The 21,189-nt window shown below is 44.0% G+C and overlaps 1 protein-coding gene across 10 annotated transcripts in view; it reads left to right on the plus strand.

The window, feature by feature from the left end:
- Positions 1–21,189, plus strand: part of TBC1D1 (TBC1 domain family member 1) — a 224,923-nt gene that overhangs the window by 71,758 nt on the left and 131,976 nt on the right. Inside the window, exon 1 of one of the 10 annotated variants that reach the window (XM_055588262.1) lies at positions 5,747–5,917. The exons of 7 other annotated variants lie outside the window; for them this stretch is intronic. Coding sequence is in view for 2 of the 3 variants with exons in the window: in XM_055588256.1 (XP_055444231.1) it covers positions 7,300–7,413 (114 nt within the window). In the remaining variant the exon portion in view is untranslated. Of the gene's footprint in view, positions 1–5,746; positions 5,918–6,335; positions 6,559–7,249; positions 7,414–21,189 lie in introns of those variants that run through there. 2 more of the 10 variants (XM_055588258.1, XM_055588256.1) reach the window with 2 other exon arrangements.

The raw sequence follows: 21,189 nt of genomic DNA on the forward strand, positions 1-21,189 counted from the left end.
GATGTCTTCAGTCAGGACGCTGGTTCTTCCTTTGTGGCCAGAAGTTATTTTTCATTCCTTTGGAACTCCACTGAGCTTCACTTGGGCCCTTCCCTTGACATTGTTCACTCTCTCCTGCTACTTCCTATGCCTATTCAGGGCATGCTTCGGGTTTGATCATTTTCGCTATTCCTTGTTAGGACACGTGTTGCTGTACTCCATAGGTGCTAAGGAATATTCACAAACTGAATAAATTCTTGATCAGTTGCTGTGATATTGTGATTTATAATAAGCAATTTACTTTTGGTCTTTGTCCACCTTTCCAGACACAGAACCACTAAAACCCTTGGAATTTCCTGTTTAGAGAGTGATAAAGGTGTCTTTTGTTATGTTAATAAGGTGACTTTTGGAAAGTTCCTAGGTCCTTTTGGGATCGAGGCTGGTTGCTAGGGGAACCAACCTTGTGATTAGAAGGTCCCACCCCCTGAACTCTACAGAAGAGAGAGGAGGGGGAGAATGATTACAATGGCCAAAGGCCAATGAAGAGGTCAATCATGCCTGTGTATGAAGCCTCCATAAAACCCCAGAAGGATGGGATTTGAAGAACTTCCAAGTTGATTAACAGGTAACAGATTTGACGAGAGTAGTGTGCCTAGAAAGAGCATGGAAGGTTCACCCCATTTCCCCATAACTTGCCCTGTGTTTCTCTTTCCTTTGGCTGTTCCTGAGTTACATCCTTTTATATAAATTGATGCTCTAGTAAGTCAGATGTTTCCCTGAGTTCTGTGAACCACTCAGCAAATTAACTGAAGCCAAGGAGGGGTTGCAGGAACCTCCAATCTATAACCAGTTGGTCAGAAGCACAGGTGACAACCTGGACTTGCAATTGGTGTCTGAAGTCAGGATGGGAGTAGATAATGTCAGAATTGAGTTGAATTGTAGGACACTCAGCTGGTGTCCCAGAATAGCATAGTGGTGTGGGAGAAACAATCAAACCAAACACATTGTAACTGCTGTCAGCATCCTAGTTACCAAGTGCAAAGTGGTTCTCATTCTCTTGAAACCAAGTTGAGTTTCCTCCCGGAGTTGGTATGACAATGACTCTGTTTTTAACCGGGTCTTGTGGTGGGGAGGAACAGGCTGCAGAGTGGGGTCATGCTCCTGCAAGTTTCCGACTTCTGTGCCCTCCACGTTTCAGTTGTGGGAGAGGAGCCTGCCAGCATCACCTCCTGGACTCTCAGGAGGTTTTGCTGTCCTTGCCCCTTGCTCCTTTTCAAAGGAGGAACATGGCAAAAGGGCAGCAGTTACAGGCTTATTTGGGAAATTATGATCAAGTTTAGTCAATGAGCAACTCTTCCAGTTTCTGAGTTTCCTCTTTTTAGCCCTCCTTTAATGTCTCAGGAAAACTGAGATGATGAGACATTCAAGTGAAAGTGTTTGTCACTCAGTCGTGTCCGACTCTTTGTGACCCCATGGACTGTGGCCTGCCAGGCTCCTCTGTCCATGGAATTCTCCAGGCAAGAATACTGTAATGAATAGCCATTCCCTTTTCCAGGAGATCTTTCCAAACTGCGGATCAAACCCAGGTCTCCCTAATTGCTGGCAGATTCTTTAATGCGCCATCAGGGAAGCCATAAGCTTCCTTTTAAACCTACCTGGAAATTGGTCCTGGGTTTTCTGTAGATCCTACTTGTTTACACCTCTTCAGTCTTATTTGGATAGCCTGTTGCTCTCCAAAGAGCACGGAACTTATTTTTTAAAATAAAGGATCCAGGATTGAGAATTATGGAAGTGGTTCTCAATCCTGGCTAATAAACAGAATCACACACACACACACACCACACTCCTCCAAGTTTTAAGTAAATCCAGAGGTCAACACCAATAACACCTCTCCTGCTGAATTAATTCGGGTTACACATTTTGCTTGGCTGGGTGGAGAGCTTTAATAACTGAGTACTCATTCTCCACATTGCCACAGTTCATTTGTTCCTTATTGTCTCACACTTGGCCCTCTTCACACATGAATATGACCTGCCTGCCCCTTAAGGTCTTTGAGAATTCAACCCTGCCACAAACAGCCAAATCATCTGCCCTCCTTCCTCACCCAACCGCCTTGGCAGCACAGGTGACTCTAGAGAACCATCAGCATCTTTGAGCAATGATTATTCTGTCTGTAAGTATCTGTAAGTATTCTCAATTCTGGCTGAAAGGGCATCACCGGGGAGCTATTAAAAATTATCCATGCCCCCTCTATGTTCGGTCCTTCCCTGGGGGAATATACAATTTCTTAGAGGAGGATACATTTTTCATATGGGAGGAAACGTAATATTTTAAGGGAAATCGTTTTGAATGTGAGATCTGTTAGCTTGTCTGATGTTAACAGTTTCCCCTTAACGAACTTCCAGATTATAACAGAATTTTTGTTGGCAAAGTACATGTTGGCAGGGAATTAAGAACTTAGCTGGTAAAGAACCTGCCTGCCAGTGCAGGAGATGCAAGAGATATGGGTTTGATCCCTGGGTTGGGAAGATCCTCTGGAGAAAGAAATGGTAACCCACTCCAGTATTCTTGCCAGGGAAGTTCCACGGACAGAGGAGCCTGGTAGGCTACAGTCCATAGGGTCACAAACAGTTGGGCACAACTGAATGTGCATACATACATGTAATATTTAGCCTTACAGCCCCACATGTTACTATCAAGTCCATCTGTCAGAAAGGTTCTTAGATTCCCTTGAAATGAGTGATTCTGCCCAGTCCTGGATCAAGCAGGACACCTGGAACAGATGGAGACCTCTCTTGAGTCTAAAATCACGTAAGGTTTCAGTTCAGTTCAGTTCAGTCGCTCAGTCATGACTGACTCTTTGCAACCCAATGAACTGCAGCACGCCAGGCCTCCCTGTCCATCACCAGCTCCCAGAATCCACCCAAACCCATGTCCATTGAGTCAGTGATACCATCCAACCATCTCATCCTCTGTCGTCCCCTTCTCCTTCTACCCTCAATCTTTCCCAGCATCAGAGTGTTTTCAGATGAGTCAGCTCTTCACATCAGGTGGCCAATGTAAGGTTTAGGCAAGTGCAAACCAGGAACTGCAGGAGACTCCATCCTGATGTGTGTGTACTTGGATCCAGGTTTAAACAGTGAAGCCTGGATGTCCCTATTTCACCTGCCCACACTCGTTCCTTTCTATCATATTCAGGATTTAGTCTTAATTTTTTTTTTTTTTTGGCAAGAAGTGCAATTTTCTAAATTTAAGGTAATTTCTCTATTTTTGCCTTCCCGCCTCCTGGCATAGAAGCAGGAAGTTTATCTCAGTTGGTTGGAGGTAATTCAGGTTTCCTTAGTACATTTCAGGTTCCCCTCTGAGTACACTCAGGGTTCCCCTTGAGTTGCTTCTCAGTCCTAGTCGTTTTCATAGAGCTCAGGCTGGGGATTGGAGTGATGATGCAGGGTGACATTTGTCATCCATCCAGCTTGTCCTGCTGGTCCTCAGCTGCTCATCCACTCCCAGCAAAATGATGTTGCTTCCCCTAGCTCACTAGGTGTCTCTCTGCTGAGCTAGTTCAGACCATCACAGGGATGAGGGACAGTTTTAGCTGGTCTCTCAACTGTCAGTTACATTATTTTAAGGCCAATGTGTCTCATATTATAGTGCATTTCAAACTTTATGTGCATCCTAGCCTCTTGGAGTCATGGTAAAATGAAGCTTGTGACTCTGTAGGATGGGATTAGGGCAGGGTCCAAGTATCTGCATTTCTAACAAATTGCCAGGTGATGCTGAGGCAGCTGATTCACGGACCACACTTTGAGTAGCAAGGCTGTAGGGACCATAAAGGCTCTCACTTAAATGGAGCTCTCAGGCTCTATCTCTTCTGCTTGCTTGGGGGAAGTAATGTGATAATATGGAAAGATTTAGTTAGATGGTTGCAAATGCACTCCCCCTTTCCACCTCTAGGGAACGACACTGCTGAAATGAATGAAAGAATAGCACTTCCCTAACTCACCGACTCGATGGACATGAGTTTGAGTAAACCCCGGGAGTTGGTGATGGACAGGGAGGCCTGGCGTGCTGCGATTCATGGGGTCGCAAAGAGTCGGACACAACTGAGCAACTGAACTGAACTGAACTGAACTGAAGATATTCCAACGGTGAAGGCAATGGCATCCCACTCCAGTACTCTTGCCTGGAAAATCCCATGGGCGGAGGAGCCTGGTAGGCTGCAGTCCATGGGATCACTAAGAGTCAGACAAGACTGAGCGACTTCACTTTCACTTTACACTTTTATGCATTGGAGAAGGAAATGGCAACCCACTCCAGTGTTCTTGCCTGGAGAATTCCAGGGACGGGGGAGCCTGGTGGGCTTCCGTCTATGGGGTCGCACAGAGTCAGACACGACTGAAGCGACTTAGCAGCTGCAGCAGCAAGATGTTCCAAAGGCTTCCCTGGTGGCTCAGTGGTAAAGAATCCACCTGCCAACACAGGAATAGATTCCTGTATTCCAATACAGGAATTCCTGCCAGATGCAGGAAACTCTGATTCCATTCCTGGGTTGGGAAGATCCCCTGGAGAAGGAAATGGCAACCCAGTCAAATATGCTTGCCTGGGAAATCCCATGGACAGAGGAGCCTGGTGGGCTACAGTCCATGGGGTCGCAAAAGACTTGTACACGACTTAGCGACTAAGCGACAAAGATGTTCTGAAGGCTCTTTTCAAGTAGCCAGGTAGGCTTTGTTAGAATGATGTCACTCTTGACATTCACCATGACTTTATCGTTTATCTTGTTCCCATGCACCCCACCTGGGAGAAGAAAAAGAAGACACCCTTTCCTCTTGTGTGGTCTTCTTGGTATTTATGCCCTCATACCCTTGCCTTGAGTGTAGATTAGACTGAATGCTGCAGAAGTTTTGGGATGTCACTTCTGTGGTTTACAAAACCATTGACTTCCTTCTTGGACACCTGCTCTTTCTTGGATCCTCCGGGGCGCAAGCTGTCATTCTGTGAGCAGTTTTATGGGAAGAACCACATGCTGCAGCAAGAAACTGAGACCCTGAGCCCAAGAGCCTGCAACGAACTGAATCTTGGGAACAACTGTGTGTGAGCTTGTAAGTGGATGCTTCAGTTCCAGCTCAGTCTTGAGATGCCTGCAGACCCAGCTATAGACCTGGAGCCAGAGGTGCCCAGCTAAGATGCTGCTGGATTTTTGACCCACAGAAACTGCTGTTCTCAGTTTCTAAGTTTTGGGGTAATTTGTCATGTAGCGATAAATAATGAATATACCCATCTAACTCAAGATGACAGGCATTTGGGAAACACCATAAAAATGTCCCATGAAGATTGTAGTTTAGTCTCTACTTATGTTCAACTCTTTTGCCACCCCAGGGACTGTAGCCCGCCAGGCTCCTCTGTCCATGGGATTTCCCAGGCAAGAATACTGGAGTGGGTTGCCATTTGTTTCTCCATCTTCCTGACCCGGGGATGGAACCCCAGTCTCCTGCATCGGCAGGCAGATTCTTTACAACTGAGCCACGGGGAAGCCCCCCATGAGGATAGGGCACAATTAATATAACAAAAGGAAAGAATCAGAATTCTGGTTCTAGGGTGGCTACTTGGTCTGAGGCATTCAGTGAGTGGCTCCATATGACACATATATTGATATTTACACATTGTGACCTTTAGCCTTTTTTCTTTTTTTTTTTTTAATGTGCAACTCTTGGGTGTCTGAGTTTGAAACTCAGCTTAACCTTTGTAGCAATAAAGTGACTACACACACGGCTTATCATCTTGCCTTGGAGAGAAGAAAACTGGTGAAACCAACATTTCTCATGTTGCTGAAATCTCCAGGCTGGCAGGAACTGAAGGTTCTTTCTCCACCTCGCCTTCTCTAGCCTCAACAGCTGAGTTTTCTGACTACAAGAAAACCACCTTTGATTATATAAAGGTATTAGGAGTTAGGGAAACACTAGGCCTTTTGTTACCAGCAATCTGGAGCGTTTAGGAAGCAAAGCCATGGGGGTGGGGGTAACCCCTGGAAAGTTGGGCGGGTTTTGTGTCGGCTCCGGCCCTGGGGCTTTCATCAAACCTCTGGGAGAGGAATTTCTAGTTTTTTCAAAGTTGGGCCAAACGGACCCCGAAGGCCTAGAAAGCCGCGTCCCTAAGCCCTCAGGGTTTACGACCCCTCCCCCCGATACCCGCGCAGCCGGGGGCGTCCCGGAGGAGGGCGACCCCCGCGGGTCCCAACTTCCCGCCGCTAGGCGAGCGTGGGGGTGGGCGGGGTGGGGGCGGGGTCCGCCGCGCTCCCTTCCCTCCGCTCCCCTCCCCCGCTCTCCCCACCCACTTCCCTTTCCTCGGCTGGGCAGCCCCGCGGGCGCGACCTCTCCGGGCAGTGACGAGCGGGGAGGAGTCCGCCGCCGCCACCGCCGCCACCACCGCGGGGGGAGCCATGCCGCGGCCCCGCCGCGCTCCGAGCCCGCTCCTGGCTGCCCGCCGCCGCTCGGGCCGGCGGAGGGAGTGAGCGGGAGCTGCGGGCGACGAGCCGCCGCCCGGCCCGCGATGTCACCATTGTTCAGCTGGGTGGCCAAGGTAGGCGGCGTCGAGCCGGCGCCCGTTACGGTAGCGGACCGCCCGGGAGCTGGCGTCCCGGCGGGCGTGGCTCGGGGAACCTTGGTAACCGTGGGGCTGCTGGGCGTCCGGGCCGCTGGGGGTCTGCGGCTTGGTGGGGGTGGGATCGGACCGCCGCGAGGGGCGCCCCTTGCTCGGGGACCGCGTCCGGAGAGCGGCCAGCGCGGTCCGGGTCGCTCACCAGGTGGTTCTCATTCATTAGACTTTCTTCCCTGTGGGGAGAAAGAGCCGGGGGCCTCACGCCCATTTCACAGGTGGGGAGAGTGAGGCTCGACACCGGGCGGGTGGGCTTCTGCGGCCCCCAACGCGCCCGGGATTCCCCGCGAGGCGTGTCCAGGCGGCGGGACCTCGCGTGTCAGCCTCCCCTATACAGACAGGTTTGTGCTCGGTTGTCGGGACCGTGCACGGAGGATGCCCGGAGGCTGAACTCGGTGCGCTTAGATGTCTGTCTTTTGTCTTTAACTCCCTGGTTTTCAAGGGCGGGTTTGCGGGGGGTCTGAATTTTAAATCTAAGTTTTTTATTTGAAGTTTTATTTTCAGAACATTGGCGCCTTCAGAATCACTAAGCGTTACAAGTCCAGGCCAATTCCGCTATTCCAAAAATGAAGGGATTGGAGTGGATTTCTAGAGTCCCCACCAGTTTAAGAAGGCAGTGATAGAATAATATCCTCCCGGAGTGCCAGGTGTTGTGTGCTTTGAACGATGCAACTCTTGAAGCCTCTACAGGCCGGCGGGCTAATGGGACACCTTTCTCGAGTCCAGCGGGCTCCTCTCTCTGCCAGCCCCTTCGCAGGGCTGGCTCTTGGTGTATGGCAGGTTGGTTGAGCAATTAAATTAAACTCACTGAGAACCCGTTAGCTGTTCTGTGACCCTTTACAAATAATAGGTGGTGGTACGTCTAGTTATGATGCAGTGCTTTTAGAGTGTTAAAAGTACATTTTTACAAATACCTTTATATGAGGCCGATAGGCTTTGCCTGTCATGTAAGTGATAATAAAATAGAGACGCAGGAACCAGGTAACACTACTTATTAGACAGGTACTATATCTTACTGCCTCCTCTTGCCCACCAGAATCTTCAGTTGCTGAAACACAGCTAGTAGTCAAAGTGAAGTGACTTTCAAACGTGTTTTGAGTCGTTGTGAAGTAGTTTTGTACTGAAGACAAATTAATAATGCCCAGATTTTCTGGCTTGAAGTGATAACTTGTTGGCTTTTCCAAATAATGCTGAAGTTTAAAAATGTCATATGATTTAAAAAGTAATTCAGGGTGTGTTGCCTGAGTATTCTGTTACTCATTCTAGGTTGAGGATTTGAATCTGCTTCTATATTGGGTTGGGCAGAAAAGTTCGTTTTTTGGTGACATCGCATGGAAAAACCCGAACAAACTTTTTGGCCAACCCAATATTACTATACTGTTATACTGTAAGGCCAAAAGGAGTAAGAAAAAAAAAAAAAAAAAGACTTGTTTTATTCCAAAATCAAGAGGTAAATCTAAAAAAACCTTACTGCTAATACTGTTTTATAGTTTTCTGTACTTTCCTAAAACATACAATATAAGATGCTTTACACTATAGGAGTGTGGTGAACTTTTGTTTATATTGGCCTACAGAGGTGATGATGAAAATGGCAAACCAAAGCCTTATTTAAAAAAAAAAAAAAAATCAAGAATTTTGTAAGGATTGTCAGCTTTCCACAACTGGCAGTACTTTTGAAAAGTTCATGTAAAAAATGAACAGCATGTGACCAACTTGATCTAAGTTGTGAATCATGTTATTCCAAAATTGTTTAAACTACAGAACAATAGCAAACAACTATGAAATGTTTTTGGAGCAAAGTTATCAGCATAATTTTAAGAAATGTTATTCTTTTGTATTTCATTTCTAGGTCTTGTGCTATTGTAAATTGCACCCTATAACTGATTTTTGTAGACTATGTTATTCTGTGAGCACTTTTAGAATATGAAGTTACTGTTTGAAAGTTCATTTCTTGGGGTTATAATTATAAGAATGGCTTTCTATGGAACCTATTTGGTGTTCAGTTAAGAGACAAGTCATTAACACACTTTGCATTATAGACTAGGAAATGTTTTAAAAGTAGAAACGAGGCACAGATACGGTACAGAATGTGCATACTCCCAAAGTGCATTTATGTTAGATTTTAGAATGACCCTTCAAGATCTCACAAATGCACGTGAGCACACACCTCACACAATCGCTTGCACATCTATTAAAAATTCCTAATTTGACCTTTGTAATTTGCAGCCCAACATCTGTTAGCGAAGAAGGGGAATAGATGTCTGTTACTTGGGAGTAGATGTCTGTTACTTGATGCAGGTGGTGACCTGAACTTGAATTTGGTTTTCTTTGGTGATGCATTAATAGTGTGTGAATACTGAACATGTAGAGTGAGTCATTTTATCATGTAAGAATAAAGCCAAAATAGGGAAGAATTTTATTGGAAGAATTTTATTTCAAAGAGATTATCTGTTAAAAGAAAAATTAACATACCTTTTAAATATTAGACATGTCCTGGAGCATTAAGGCAGGTGTGCATTATATTGAAAATGGAGCCAGGTTTATGGAGGTGTGATTTCTTTATTTTATTGTATTTTTTTGAGGTATGATTTCTTGATTAGTCTTTCATCAGGGATACCGGAGTTTTTATGTAGATTACACTGTTAAATAAAAACAAATTTCTCAAGCTCTGTGGTTTTTATATTAAATCCACAGACATCCCTGGCAGTTCTGAGTAATCTGTTGAGTATTTCTGTGTGTCCACTTCCCTGTTTGTAAAGACTAACAGCAACAGAACTGCCAGATAATTTTCTGAACTTCCTTGGATCTCTACTGCCTATAAAAACGATGGCTAAGATTACTGCTAGTATCTCAAATTAGTGGATTTAAAATGTACATGTCAATTTGTCAGATAAAATAGAAAATGGGAGCTAAATATAGCCAAATTTGCTGTTTTCAAATCCAAGTCGAGTTTCATGTAGCTCATGCCTTGTATTAAGCTATTCTCCAATGCTTCTGTATATATTCAGCAGATACTTAGTGAGTGCCATCTGTGTACCAGGCACTCACTATTCATGCCCTGGAGGAGTTAGCTCATTTTGCACTAAAAGTTTATCTTTTAAAAAGTGTACACACTGACGCTTTGTAATATTTAAAAATATATTAGGAAAGGAGTCCTTTTGTAAATTCATACTCAAGCACTAATATATATTTTATGTAAAACCAGGCTTTTTCGTATTTTGACCTTGCTTAGAACCTGGGTTTATAGCCATTATTCATTCAACAAGTTAACAAATGTATTCAACACAGATCTAGTTATTAAGCACCTGAGGACCTGAGATTGAGCAGTGAACAGGCACACCAGGCCCCTGTTTTCATGACTCAAATTCTAGACAGGAGAGACAGCAGTGAAGGAAACAAATAAATAACTGTAATAATTGCAGATGGTGGTGAGTGTTAGGAAGGAAAGTTAATAAGGTGGTTTGGTGGGGAGTGCCTGGGGCTGAGGTGGCATTTCACCTGAGTGGGTAATAGGTCCCTAAAGAAGTACCAGGAAGAGGGGCCAGCAGGGAACAAGGCCTGTAGGTGGGCCTGGTAGAGCAGCAGGAGGAAGGCAGGTGATGCATGAGAGAGCTGGGTCCTGAGTCAGGAAGGGCTGATGTGGGCCAGACTGTAGAAAGTTCCAGGGTGCTGTGCAGGGGTTGCTTCTAAGTGTTGTGGGTGTGAAAGCTAGGAGTGATATCTGCTTTGGGAAGCCGAGGGGACCGCTTAGGAGGCTGGTGTGGTTCAGGAGGTGGTAGTGATGCCTTGGATATGTAATTATTCTCTATCTTCTGGAATGACTGTGACCCAGTGTCTGAGATTGGTGCAAATGACTGAGTAGAAAATTGCTTCTGTATTGAATACAAGCACAATTTGTTCTTTGCTCAGCTGCTGCTAACCACAGCTTGCAGGCACAGTTGGGTCCTGGCATTGGGCTTATTTACTTACCTTTGAGGTTTCCTGCAGACTGGATCAGCCCACCTTGGGTGCCTCTGACCAGTTGGACTTGCTCTTCTGTTAACTGGTGCACAGTGGCCTTTCTGTAAGGTGAGACTCTGACTATAGCTAGTATATAGGTGGCAGTATTGCTGTCTTGCTTAAAGTCAGCCTGATGTTGGTTTGTTGCTGAGATTGTGTCCTAGGTTGAGATGGAAAATTTTAAAAGATGTATTACCATATTTTCTTGTCTGTAGATTTAAATTACTTTTAATTAGTGCATATTTGAGTCTAATGAAGAGGGAAGAACTTGTCATAGCCAAACCACTCCTTGAATTTGAAAAATTTGCTGCCTCTGCTAAGCAGAACTGGTATGGCCCCCATCAAGCTCCTGTGGGGGTGTTTGAGCAGTGGTGGCTACAGCCTCTCTCTGTGCTTGGGGAGCTCTGGTTACTGAGAATGACAATAATTTGGGCACAGGTTGATTTTACAATGAGAGAAGGGAGAAAAGCAGGGATAGAAACCCCATCTAATCCACAACGAAACACTGCGTGGAGCAGATCTCATAATGAGAAAGAAAGTAAATTATAGTTTGTTCTCCTAGATAGATTGCCTAATCCAATCTTAGCCTTAAATGTGCCTCTGCTCTAATCTTCCATTTCAGACCATCTGAGTCCTTTTGATGGTGATGCCTTCCCTGAAGCATCTCTGATTACTCATTCATTCATTCATTGGATGAGCATACTGAACTGGATAGAAAATAACTACAGGAGCTCCTCTGGCAGGGGAGGGTAGACATCAGCCAGCTGTGCTGTGCCATGGGAGAGCAGGGAGGGGCTCCTGCCCCCTCCTGAAGGCGCCCAAGGGGGAGGTAGCCAGGAAGCTCAGGGGTGCAAAGTGGTTGGGGTAGCATGCTCAGAGGCATGCAGGCATGTTACAGGAGCCTCAGTGACAGGCTGTTTGTCAGGCGGGCAGGAAATCTGCTATAGGGAGTAGCAGAGGGAGAGATGAACAGATGTGCGGGGCCCAGGATGTGCATGGCATACAGACCCCTTCAGAGGAGTTGGCGTTTTACCTGCGATAGTGGGAACCATTAGAGACCAAAACTGACTAGTCCCCAGACTCTTGTAGCTGTGTGGTCTAGTCTGTGTATCTTGCATTGCAGTTATTTAAGTATTTTATCTTCTTAACCTGTACACTCTGTGAAAACAGAGGTGGTGTTGTCAAGTATACCAGTGTGTGCAAATCAGTTGGGCATCTTGTTGAAATGTATTAAATAGTTCTGCTTTAGCAGGTCTGGGATGGAACTCAAGATTCTGCATTTCCAACAAGCTTCTCACAGGTGATGATGCTGATACTGCCCGTCTGGGGACCACATTTTGAGTAGGAAGGTTCTCAATTTAAATATTTCCTTTTATACCTACTATTAGACATAGGAATTGCTCGTATTTTTTGAAACAAATGCTGTGACTTCAGAATAGTCACGTGTATATGGGAGGACAATAGTGGAAATAGTGTTCTATGAAATAAGACTTAAAAAAACTCAGCAACTTTGAAATTGGGTGTCTGGAGAACAAGAGTGGAAGGAAAAATTTGCATTGCATACTCTTGCACCTTTTAAAAATTTTGAACATTTTACATATGAACTCTTCAGTTTATTATTTTTTTTCATTTTTGGCCGCACCCCACAGCTTGTAGAATCTTAGCTCCCTGACCAGGCATTGAACCCACACTGTCATCAGTGAGAGTGTGGCATCCTAACCTTTGGACTTCTGGGGAAATCCCTGTTCAGTTTATTAAATTAAAAAAATACTTTGATGACCTTTCCTCTTTTTCAGTATATTTAACTTCGCCCCAAATACCATTAGGATAATATAATAAACTAGGCATCAAATTGTTATTGAAAAGTAGATTCAAATCTCCTGCTTTGTTTTTTTGGATAGATTTATTTTTTGAGCAATTTTAAGTTCATGGCAATATTGAGCAGAAGATACAGTTCCCACACATGCAACAGCCTCCCCTGTTATCAGTATCCCTAATCAGTGTGGTACATTTGTCACAATTGATGAACTTGCATTGATACATCATTATCACCCAAAGTCCATAGTTTACACTGTGGTTCATTATTAGGGTTGTACATTCCATGCATTTGGATAAGTGTGTAATCGCATGTATCTGTAATATCACAATGAATAGTTTCACTGCCCTAAAAATTCTCTGTAGAATGCTTTTCATCCCTTCTTCCAGCCCCTGGAAACTGCCAATCTTTATAGTTTTGCCTTTTCCAAAATGTCGTATAATTGGAATCATAAAAGTATGCATTCTTTTCAGATTGGCTTCCTTCGCTTAGTAATGTACATGTAAGTTTCTTCAGGGTCTTTCATGGCTTGATCATTCATTTCTTAGTACTGAATAATATCTCATTGTCTGGATGTATCAGTTTATTTGTCTACAGAAGGACCTCTCAGTTGCTTCCAAGTTTTGGCAGTTATGAATAAGCTGCTATAAACATCTTTGTGTCATTTTTTGTATGGACATACGCTTTCAGCTTTTTTTGGGTAAACATCAGGGAGAAGGAGTGTGGGATCATATGGTGAGAGTAAGTTTAGTTTTCTAAGAAGCTGCCAAACTGTTCTCCAGAGTGGCCATACCATTTTGCATTGCATTCCCACCAGCAGTGAGTGAGAGTTCCTTTTACTCCACATCCTTGTCAGTATTGCCAGTGTTCCAGATTGTGGCCATTCCAATAGATGTGTAATAATATCTCTTTGTTGCTTTAATTTGCATTTCCCTATTGATACATGATGTGGAACCCTTTCTTTCTTTTGATAACTTTTAAGGAGTAGAAATAATAGTCTTTTTGAATTTTATTTCATAATATACATTGGTATTCAGGAACATTTATAAAAGTTACAGAAAAGCAAAAAAATTTATTCGGTTCTATTTGTGTCTCTAGACTTAAGTACCTTTCTGTTATTATTTCTGTTACCTCTGTATTTGCTTTTGAAAGATTGATGAATTAGCAATCTACACTACTTTGTTAGATTTATTAGAAAAATGTGATAAAAAAATATCCTTCGTTATCGTGCACTTTGGTACTTCTGCAGAGTATTTTTTGTCTGTTACATGTTGCGATGGAATTAGACTCACAGGCCTTGTTCACTTTGAGCTGGGCTGAGCCTTTTTCATCTGTAAAATTAATAATGTGTTTTGTATTTATCTGTATCTCTTTTTTATAGGTCTTATTTTAAAATGGAATGTCAAATTTTGCATAAGAAATTATGAAGACTGTCTGCAAATGTAAAATATTTAAAATGTGGTTGAGTTTGTAGTTCATGGTTTTTGTGAATGCGTGGTGGTAGGTGCCGTGGATACAGGGGAGGTAGGACACAGGCTTAACCTTTGAGCAGCTTGCAGTTTAGCAGGGAGAGGACGCCTGTGAAGATAGTGTGATAATACAGATATGCACAGGGAGTCAGGGAGACTTTAGAAGAGAGGATATCTGAACTAAGTCTTTAAAGAAACATGATTGAGTTGTAGGTCATTGATGTGATGGATTATGAAAAAAGTTAGGATATACTCTTGGTAGTTTTCCATCGTATTTTAGTATTTGTCAGGGCTGCTCTCTAACTCTGTTTGCTTTGCTTTTGAGACCAGTGATTTCTTTGTAACCTTAAGGAAGACAGGTCCCATTAAGTAAATTACCCAGATACCAGGAGATTCAGAATTAAGAGTGACTCTCCTCTTTCATCCCAGCACACCCTAGCGCATGGACACACCTATTGATAATTGTGGTATGGTGGTCATTCTGGTTATACTGGAATGGAATGCCATTTTCTCTTTTCTACATGAGGAAACTGAGACCCAGGGCTCCATTTGAACAAGGTGACTTTATTTGAACAAGATCACATATCTTGTTATGGTAGAACTTAAACTCAAGGTCCTGGATCCCTGGGTTTTTTGCACACTTTGTTAATGTCCTGCTGATTTGTTTGTACTTTCCTCTCTAAATTATTTTACTAAAATCAAAAGTATGCATGTCTATCAGTAGATTGTCATTGAGAATATTTTAGTTAGCTACCTGAGTGTATGCATGTGCATTTCAGAGTAGATCAAGGGGCCTGCAAGGAAATAGGCAAAGAAAAGAAGCATAAATTGAGTAGTCTGTTGAGGTGGATGGAGATTCTCTAACATATGAAAGAGTGTCATTGGCGTAGATGTTCAAGAGCCTGGGAGGCTTGACCAGTTCTGTGAACTTTGTACAGGAAGAAACCAGGTTCTGATTATTTGAAGAGAGTGGAAGTTGCCAGAGTTCAGTGAGGTGACGTATCTCCCAGTCCTGGGCTCCCACTACCAAGAGGGCGTCCTGTGGTAGACGAGGAGGTGGGTATGCTATAGCTCTTCTCCTCCAGTAAGAAAGAGTGGGTTTTCTCAGAGAAGCATCACTTACAGAGTAGATTTATAACATTAGTGCAGCCATAGGAAGGAAGAGATGATTACATTTCTGAGCAGTTAATATGTGCTAGCTATTGTGTTGGGAGTAGTCAGCTTCCAGGGAATCCTGGAAGTAGTGGTATTATTCCTTCTTTCCTCCTTGTTGGGAAAAGTGTATGAAGAAACTGAATTCAGAGAAGTTAGGCAGTTTGTCATAGCTATTGAGATTACTGGAAAGTGCTTTTTATGTTACGAATTATTCCAGAGCTTCCTGCCGTAGTGGCATCTCCTCCAGCCAGCAACAGGACACCAGACAGGAAGCTGAAGGTGTGGCTTGGAGGCCCAGGTTTGCTGGTGTTGCTATTTAGCCTTGGCTCAATGCCATGGGAATGGTAACCTCTGCTCTGCTGCCAACCGTGCAGTTCTGCTTGGGTGTCACATGAGATGAGGTGAGTGAATGTACACTGTCGAGCACTCTTTAGAGTGGGCTGGTCCAGGCAGTGGGGTGGATGGAGTCATATGTTTCCATTGAATTTGACTCATACATCAGAGTTGTACTTCCCTGGGCCTTGACCTTTGGTCTCATAGGACATCGTGTTGAATGATCTCAGTGATTGTTCTAAGTTTGAAATATCTCTTGTTACTGCAAGTCAGGGCGGTCATCTTAGACTGTCTACCTCTGATAAGGAAGAGAGGGCCTCTGGACCCACTGGCCTGGATGGATCTCCTCTCCATCTGTTCCCAGTGGAGGTGCCACCTTGGACACTTAAGTTCTCTTAAAGCATGAATGTGTTCATCTTCAAAATGGGGCTAAGAGCCATCTTCCAGGCTGTTGAGGATTTATCCCCATAAGATACTTAGAACAACGTCTGGCTCAGATCAAGCACTTACTGAGTGTGAGGCATCACCATCATCTTCTTCATTGCATTTAGAGATGGAGATGACCTTCACAGTTGCTTATTAGTTCCGTTCCCTTTTCTGAAAGATGAAAACATTGGGTCCTCCAGAGATGAGGTGGTTTCCCTGAAGTGACAGCTGAGATTAAAGCAAGGTGTTCTGACTCAGACCAGAGCTCTTTGCATCACTGGGTACTCAACCTTGGTATCAAGGGTTTTTTGTTTTTTTTTCTGTTGTTTTATCACATTCTGCATGAATTAAACAAAAGTCCTGATTCACTTGTGCAGAACAAGATCATAATGCTTTTTAGGTCACAAGTCATTTAGCTTTAATAAGGGAATAACAGGGCAGAGAAAATTAGACTGGCCTCTGCCACCAGCCACTTCTGTGACCTGATCCAGGGGGACAATTGTGCCTTGACTTCCCCTTCCCTAAAATAGAGGTAGGGAGCAGCTGTGCCACCCTTTCTGAAGTCCTTTTCTTGTCTAAAAATACTGTAAAGAATTCCTTCATTGCCAGTGCTGTTTCAAGTTCAGAAAATAGTGTGTCCCCCAAAAATATCGATTCTCCAATTTTGGAAAAACTTTAAAAATGGGAAGGAAGTTTATTTGTTTAGCAGAATTCATAATTGTAGGCAGATAAGAATCAGCCAAATGGTATTTTGCGGAAGTTCTTTTCACAGGGTGGACCCAGAGGAAATCAGTCATTAGGTGAAAATAAATCCTAAGATCTTTGAGACAATATTTGCTTAGGGACATTTTGCACAGGTCTATTATGATGGTCTCTATTGTGTCAGGTTTTTTGCTTTCTTACACATGTAAGTTTCCAGATTTGAAATATTAAAGCTTTGATTGTATAATGTGACTTCAGAAGTGCAAACCGAAAACCTGCATATGAGTAATGAGTTCGTGACTCTTTGTGTTTTGATTATTACTAAATGGATCGTGTAATGAACATGAAGTTTGCTAGTGCTTTTGGTATGGTCAGAACCCTTTTATAGTTCTAAAAATAGCCGTAGTACTGTTCCTGCATTTGAAGAGGAATGAAGGGAGTACATGAGAATGTCAAGTACGCTGGAGTCTCAGTGACGGCGAATCACGCAGTTTTAGTGTAACTGAAAGAGCATTGATAGTTCCAGGGTGTGATTTTACCAATTCTATAGTGCTTAGACTACTTGAGATGTAATCTCTGGGTTTTTTGCCCCAGAGCAAGAGATCACTGTGCTAGACCACCAAAGCATACGATTTCTGTATTAATTATTTTGCAGTTACCACACTATTCGGGGAGTCCTGTGGTATTTCCAGACATTCTTGGCCAAGAAATCCAGCTTTTTTTTCAAGTTCAGTGTCAGTCAGCACACACTGATGGTGTGTCTTCTCTGAACCTGGCACTTGGGACACAGATGCCAGGATGAGAAAGATGTAATTCCTGGCTCTCAGAGGGGAGGGTGGGTGGGTCTGTGCACAGAAGTCTCACAATCAAGTGGGCTGGGGCTGGGGCTCTCAACACATGAGTAGCCTTCTGGTCCATGGAGGTCATAATTTTCAAAATGCAGTAAATCCTACTTGACAGTGTCACTGTTGACTTTAATCAGCAGGCATAGTCAGAACCGGTCGTACACATCTTAAATATTGTCCCTCCCGACAGGAGCCAGAGATGTGGTTTGGATGTAGGTGTTATGAAAGCCTGCAGTGTCCTGGAGCACCTCTCTCAGCAGGTTTTCAGGGCTCTGTAGATCTAACAATTTTTTTGGCTTTAACCCTGATTGAATAAACAGAGGCTGTAGAGTACAACTGGCTCCTCTCTGTAGGGGCAAGGTGAGTCTGCTCTCAGGTCCTTGGGGCAGACCCCAAGCTGGGCGCCAGAGCTTTCACATCCACATAGTCTTAGTGGTTAAACTGGAAAATGCAGCCAGCGGGGCTTGTGAGTCTTTTAGGGGAAATCCCCGAGTTACTGGAAATGTGGGCACTGTGCCTTTTTTTTTTTTTTTTTTTTTTTAATTTGGTGGGCTTAGAAGTTTAGTCTAATGAAGACATTTCAAGCCGAGGTATTTATTTCATCTTTTTTTTAAAAGCAAATCATGGGGACCTGGTGTGGTCTAGGGAAAAAGCCCTGAAGGGAGAGAGGTCAGCTCTGTCTAGCCCAGCCTGTGACCGGATGCCTGTCATTCCAGGCCCCTGGGGCTTCGTTTCCTGAGAAAATGAACAGATGAAATGAGTGGTCTGAGAGTCCCATCCAGGGGTGAGCGGGAGTGCTTGGATGGAAGAAGCAGCTCGAGTGAGCAAAGGCATGTAGGCGGACTTCCAAATGAGCAAAGGCCAGGGACATGTGTGGCTGGAGCTGTGACCCTCCCTGCCCACCGAGCTCGGCCTGCTGGAGCGTTCATGCCCCGGTGTGGAGGCTCTGCGGGTCAGGCTGGGGGGGTCAGTGTTATGGTAGACGTTGGAGAGAAGCCCTGGACAGTTGGTTGAGTGAAAGAGGAGGCTGCCAGTGGAGAGTGTGGGAGGGGAGTACTGCTAGAAGCCAGAGGCAGGGCTGGGGGAAGGATGAGGGTCTTGCTGTGGTCTGAGTTAAGTATAGGCCTAGACCAGTGCTTGAGGGTTTTTTTATCCAAAACTAGGTTTTGGCACCTAGTGAGAGAAACTGTATCCTGATGGCTTACTGAAAAATGGAGAAAGAGAGAAGAGTAGAGGGCACTTTGCAGGTTTTCAAACCAGTTGCCTGGAAAGCAGTTGGGAAACAAGGAAATGAGAGAGACCTGTTTTAGGGCAAAGAGAATGAGCTTGATTTGGATGTTTTAAGGTCAGCGTGCCCAAAGTCTGGGCAATTCTCAGAGAGGTGATTAGAAACTTGAGTCAAACTTGTTTCACCAAAAAATAAAAATAAAAATAAAAAAAAGTTGAGTCAAGTTTAGGAAAGAGTTCAGGGTTATGCTAAAGTATCTTTGTTCACCTTGGGGGAGTGGGTGAGGTTCCTGGAGAGAGAGTAGAGAGAAAAGCAGAACATAATAGTTTTCTCTGAGATGCCTGAAATGGAGGTGTCTTTTACTGTTCCAGTCTTTAGACTGTACTAGTCTAAAGGAGGGGATTACGTCAACAAAATTTCTTCACCTTTTCCCTCCCTGTGGGGCTTGTTTTTCTCCTCTTTGTAAATCAAGATGAAATCCCACATTCGAAAATGTCTTTTGGATTCAGAGACTGTAGTTCCTGCTTGGTAGGTGGAATGATTGTTCCTTTATCATGGATCAATCTGTGGTAGGTCAGGCTGGGAAGCTTCTCAACACATATTAGCTGTCCCCTTGGCACGAGAGAAACAACAAAGCCTCGAACACATTCCTAGCAGCAGCTCTTGGCTGGCACATCTACGCCTTTATCTCTTGTCAGCCTTGGTTTCAGTGTTGGTTCTCTAGGAATGTTCCTGATTGAGTGAAGTTTCAGTCAGTAGAGGAGCCTGGTGGGGTGCAGGCAGGGAGGAGGAACTACTCTGTCCGATTCTAGCCGGGGGAAGTGCTGCTTTGGGGGCGCCTGGAGTAGGTGGTCCTGGTGCCTGTCTGTAAGGGGGCCCTAGGCTCTGAACCCTGAAGCCGTGCTCCCATCCCTTCCAGGAGGCTCAGCACCCCAAGATGCCCCCACCCTTCTACACTTGAGCAGAGCTCTCTCTCACTGTGTCTCACCTTGAAGCCCATGTTTTTTCCCTTCGACCTACTTGCTAAGGCAGTGGCATGTATTCTGTTTTTCTGCCTGAGCTGTAAGCTCATGGCTTGGTCCCCCAGGCTCTATTCATGGATTTGCAGGCACCTTGCCATTCTTACTGGCTCTGCTTTTAAGGTCTTCTGAAACTGAAACTTGCTGTGTGGCCTGATGAGCGGGATGGATGGTGGGGCCGTGGCCTCTTTAATGTCAGGATAACATTTCTTCTATTGTCATGAGTTTTTTGTTCTTTTTTCCTTCTTCTGGTATCCAGGCTGTTCTGTTGGCTTATCCTGGGCTTACAGTCAACTGAAATCTTTAAATCTTTTTCACATGAACTTTTGGCATGCTGTATCTACCTCGTGGGTACCTACCCAGTTGAGGGTTTTTTTCAACTTATGTAAATGTTTTATACATATCACCACATTCCTGATATTGGGATTTAAAATATATATATATTTTCCTTCGATTAGCCAATTTGTTTGTATAGTAGGATTTTGAAACTAGAAGTGATTTAAAGAGAACTGCGGTTTATTCACTTCAGTGTGACACATGAGTAGCTGGACTTGAGAAAACTGCCAGTGGTTGGTTTCTTGGACAAGATCAGATTTTCTTTCTCACAAACCAAAAGGGTTAGTGGGTTAGGAAGGAGGAGAAACATTAGCTGAGGGCTGGGGCTGGTTAGGAATTGACACTTGAAGAACTTCATTCTACCTGCAGCTTTACACAGTTCATATTTGTCTTGTGTACATGTTTGGGATTGATTTCCTTCATCTCTAAATTGAGGAAGAAAGTATTTGCCACTTAATTCTGCTTAAAAAAAATTTTTTTTTAATATGAGTATAGTTGATTTACAATGTGTTAGTTTCAGGTGTCCTACAAAGTGAATCAGTTATGCATACACATATATCCACTCTCATTAAGATTCTTTTCCCATGCAGGCCACTACAGAGTATTGAGTAGAGTTCCCTGTGTTGTTCAGTTGCTCAGTCTTGTCTCACTTGTTGCAATGCCATGCATGGACTGTAGCACTCCAGGCTCCTCTATCCTCCAGTATCTCCCGGAGTTTGCTCAAATTCATGTTTATTGAGCTGGTGATGGGGTGATGGTATCTAACCGTCTCATCCTCTGCCACCTCTTTCTCCTTTTGCATTCAAACTTTCCCAGCTTTAGGATATTTTCCAGTGAGTCCGCTCTTTGCATAAGGTGGCCAAAAACTGTTGCTGGAGCTTCAGTATCAGTCCTTCCAATGAAATTCAGGGTTGATTTCCCTTAGGATTGACTGGTTTGATCTCCTTGCTCTCCAGGGAACTTTAAAAAGTCTTCTTTAGCACCACAGTTCCAAAGCGTCAGTTCTTCATTGCTCAGCCTTTTTTATGGTCCAGCTCTCACATTCATATATCACTACTGGAAAAACCATACCTTTGACTAACAGTAGGTCCTTATTAGTTTAGTTATCTATTTTATGTATAATAGTGTATATATTGTCAATTCCAGTCTTTCAGTGTTACCTCTTTAACTCTACCTTTGAGCTATCCTGTGCTAGGATACAGTCTGAGTTTTTAAAACATTTACTGAA

Source organism: Bubalus kerabau, chromosome 7 (genome assembly GCF_029407905.1).
Source record: "Bubalus kerabau isolate K-KA32 ecotype Philippines breed swamp buffalo chromosome 7, PCC_UOA_SB_1v2, whole genome shotgun sequence".
NCBI lineage: Eukaryota > Metazoa > Chordata > Mammalia > Artiodactyla > Bovidae > Bubalus > Bubalus kerabau.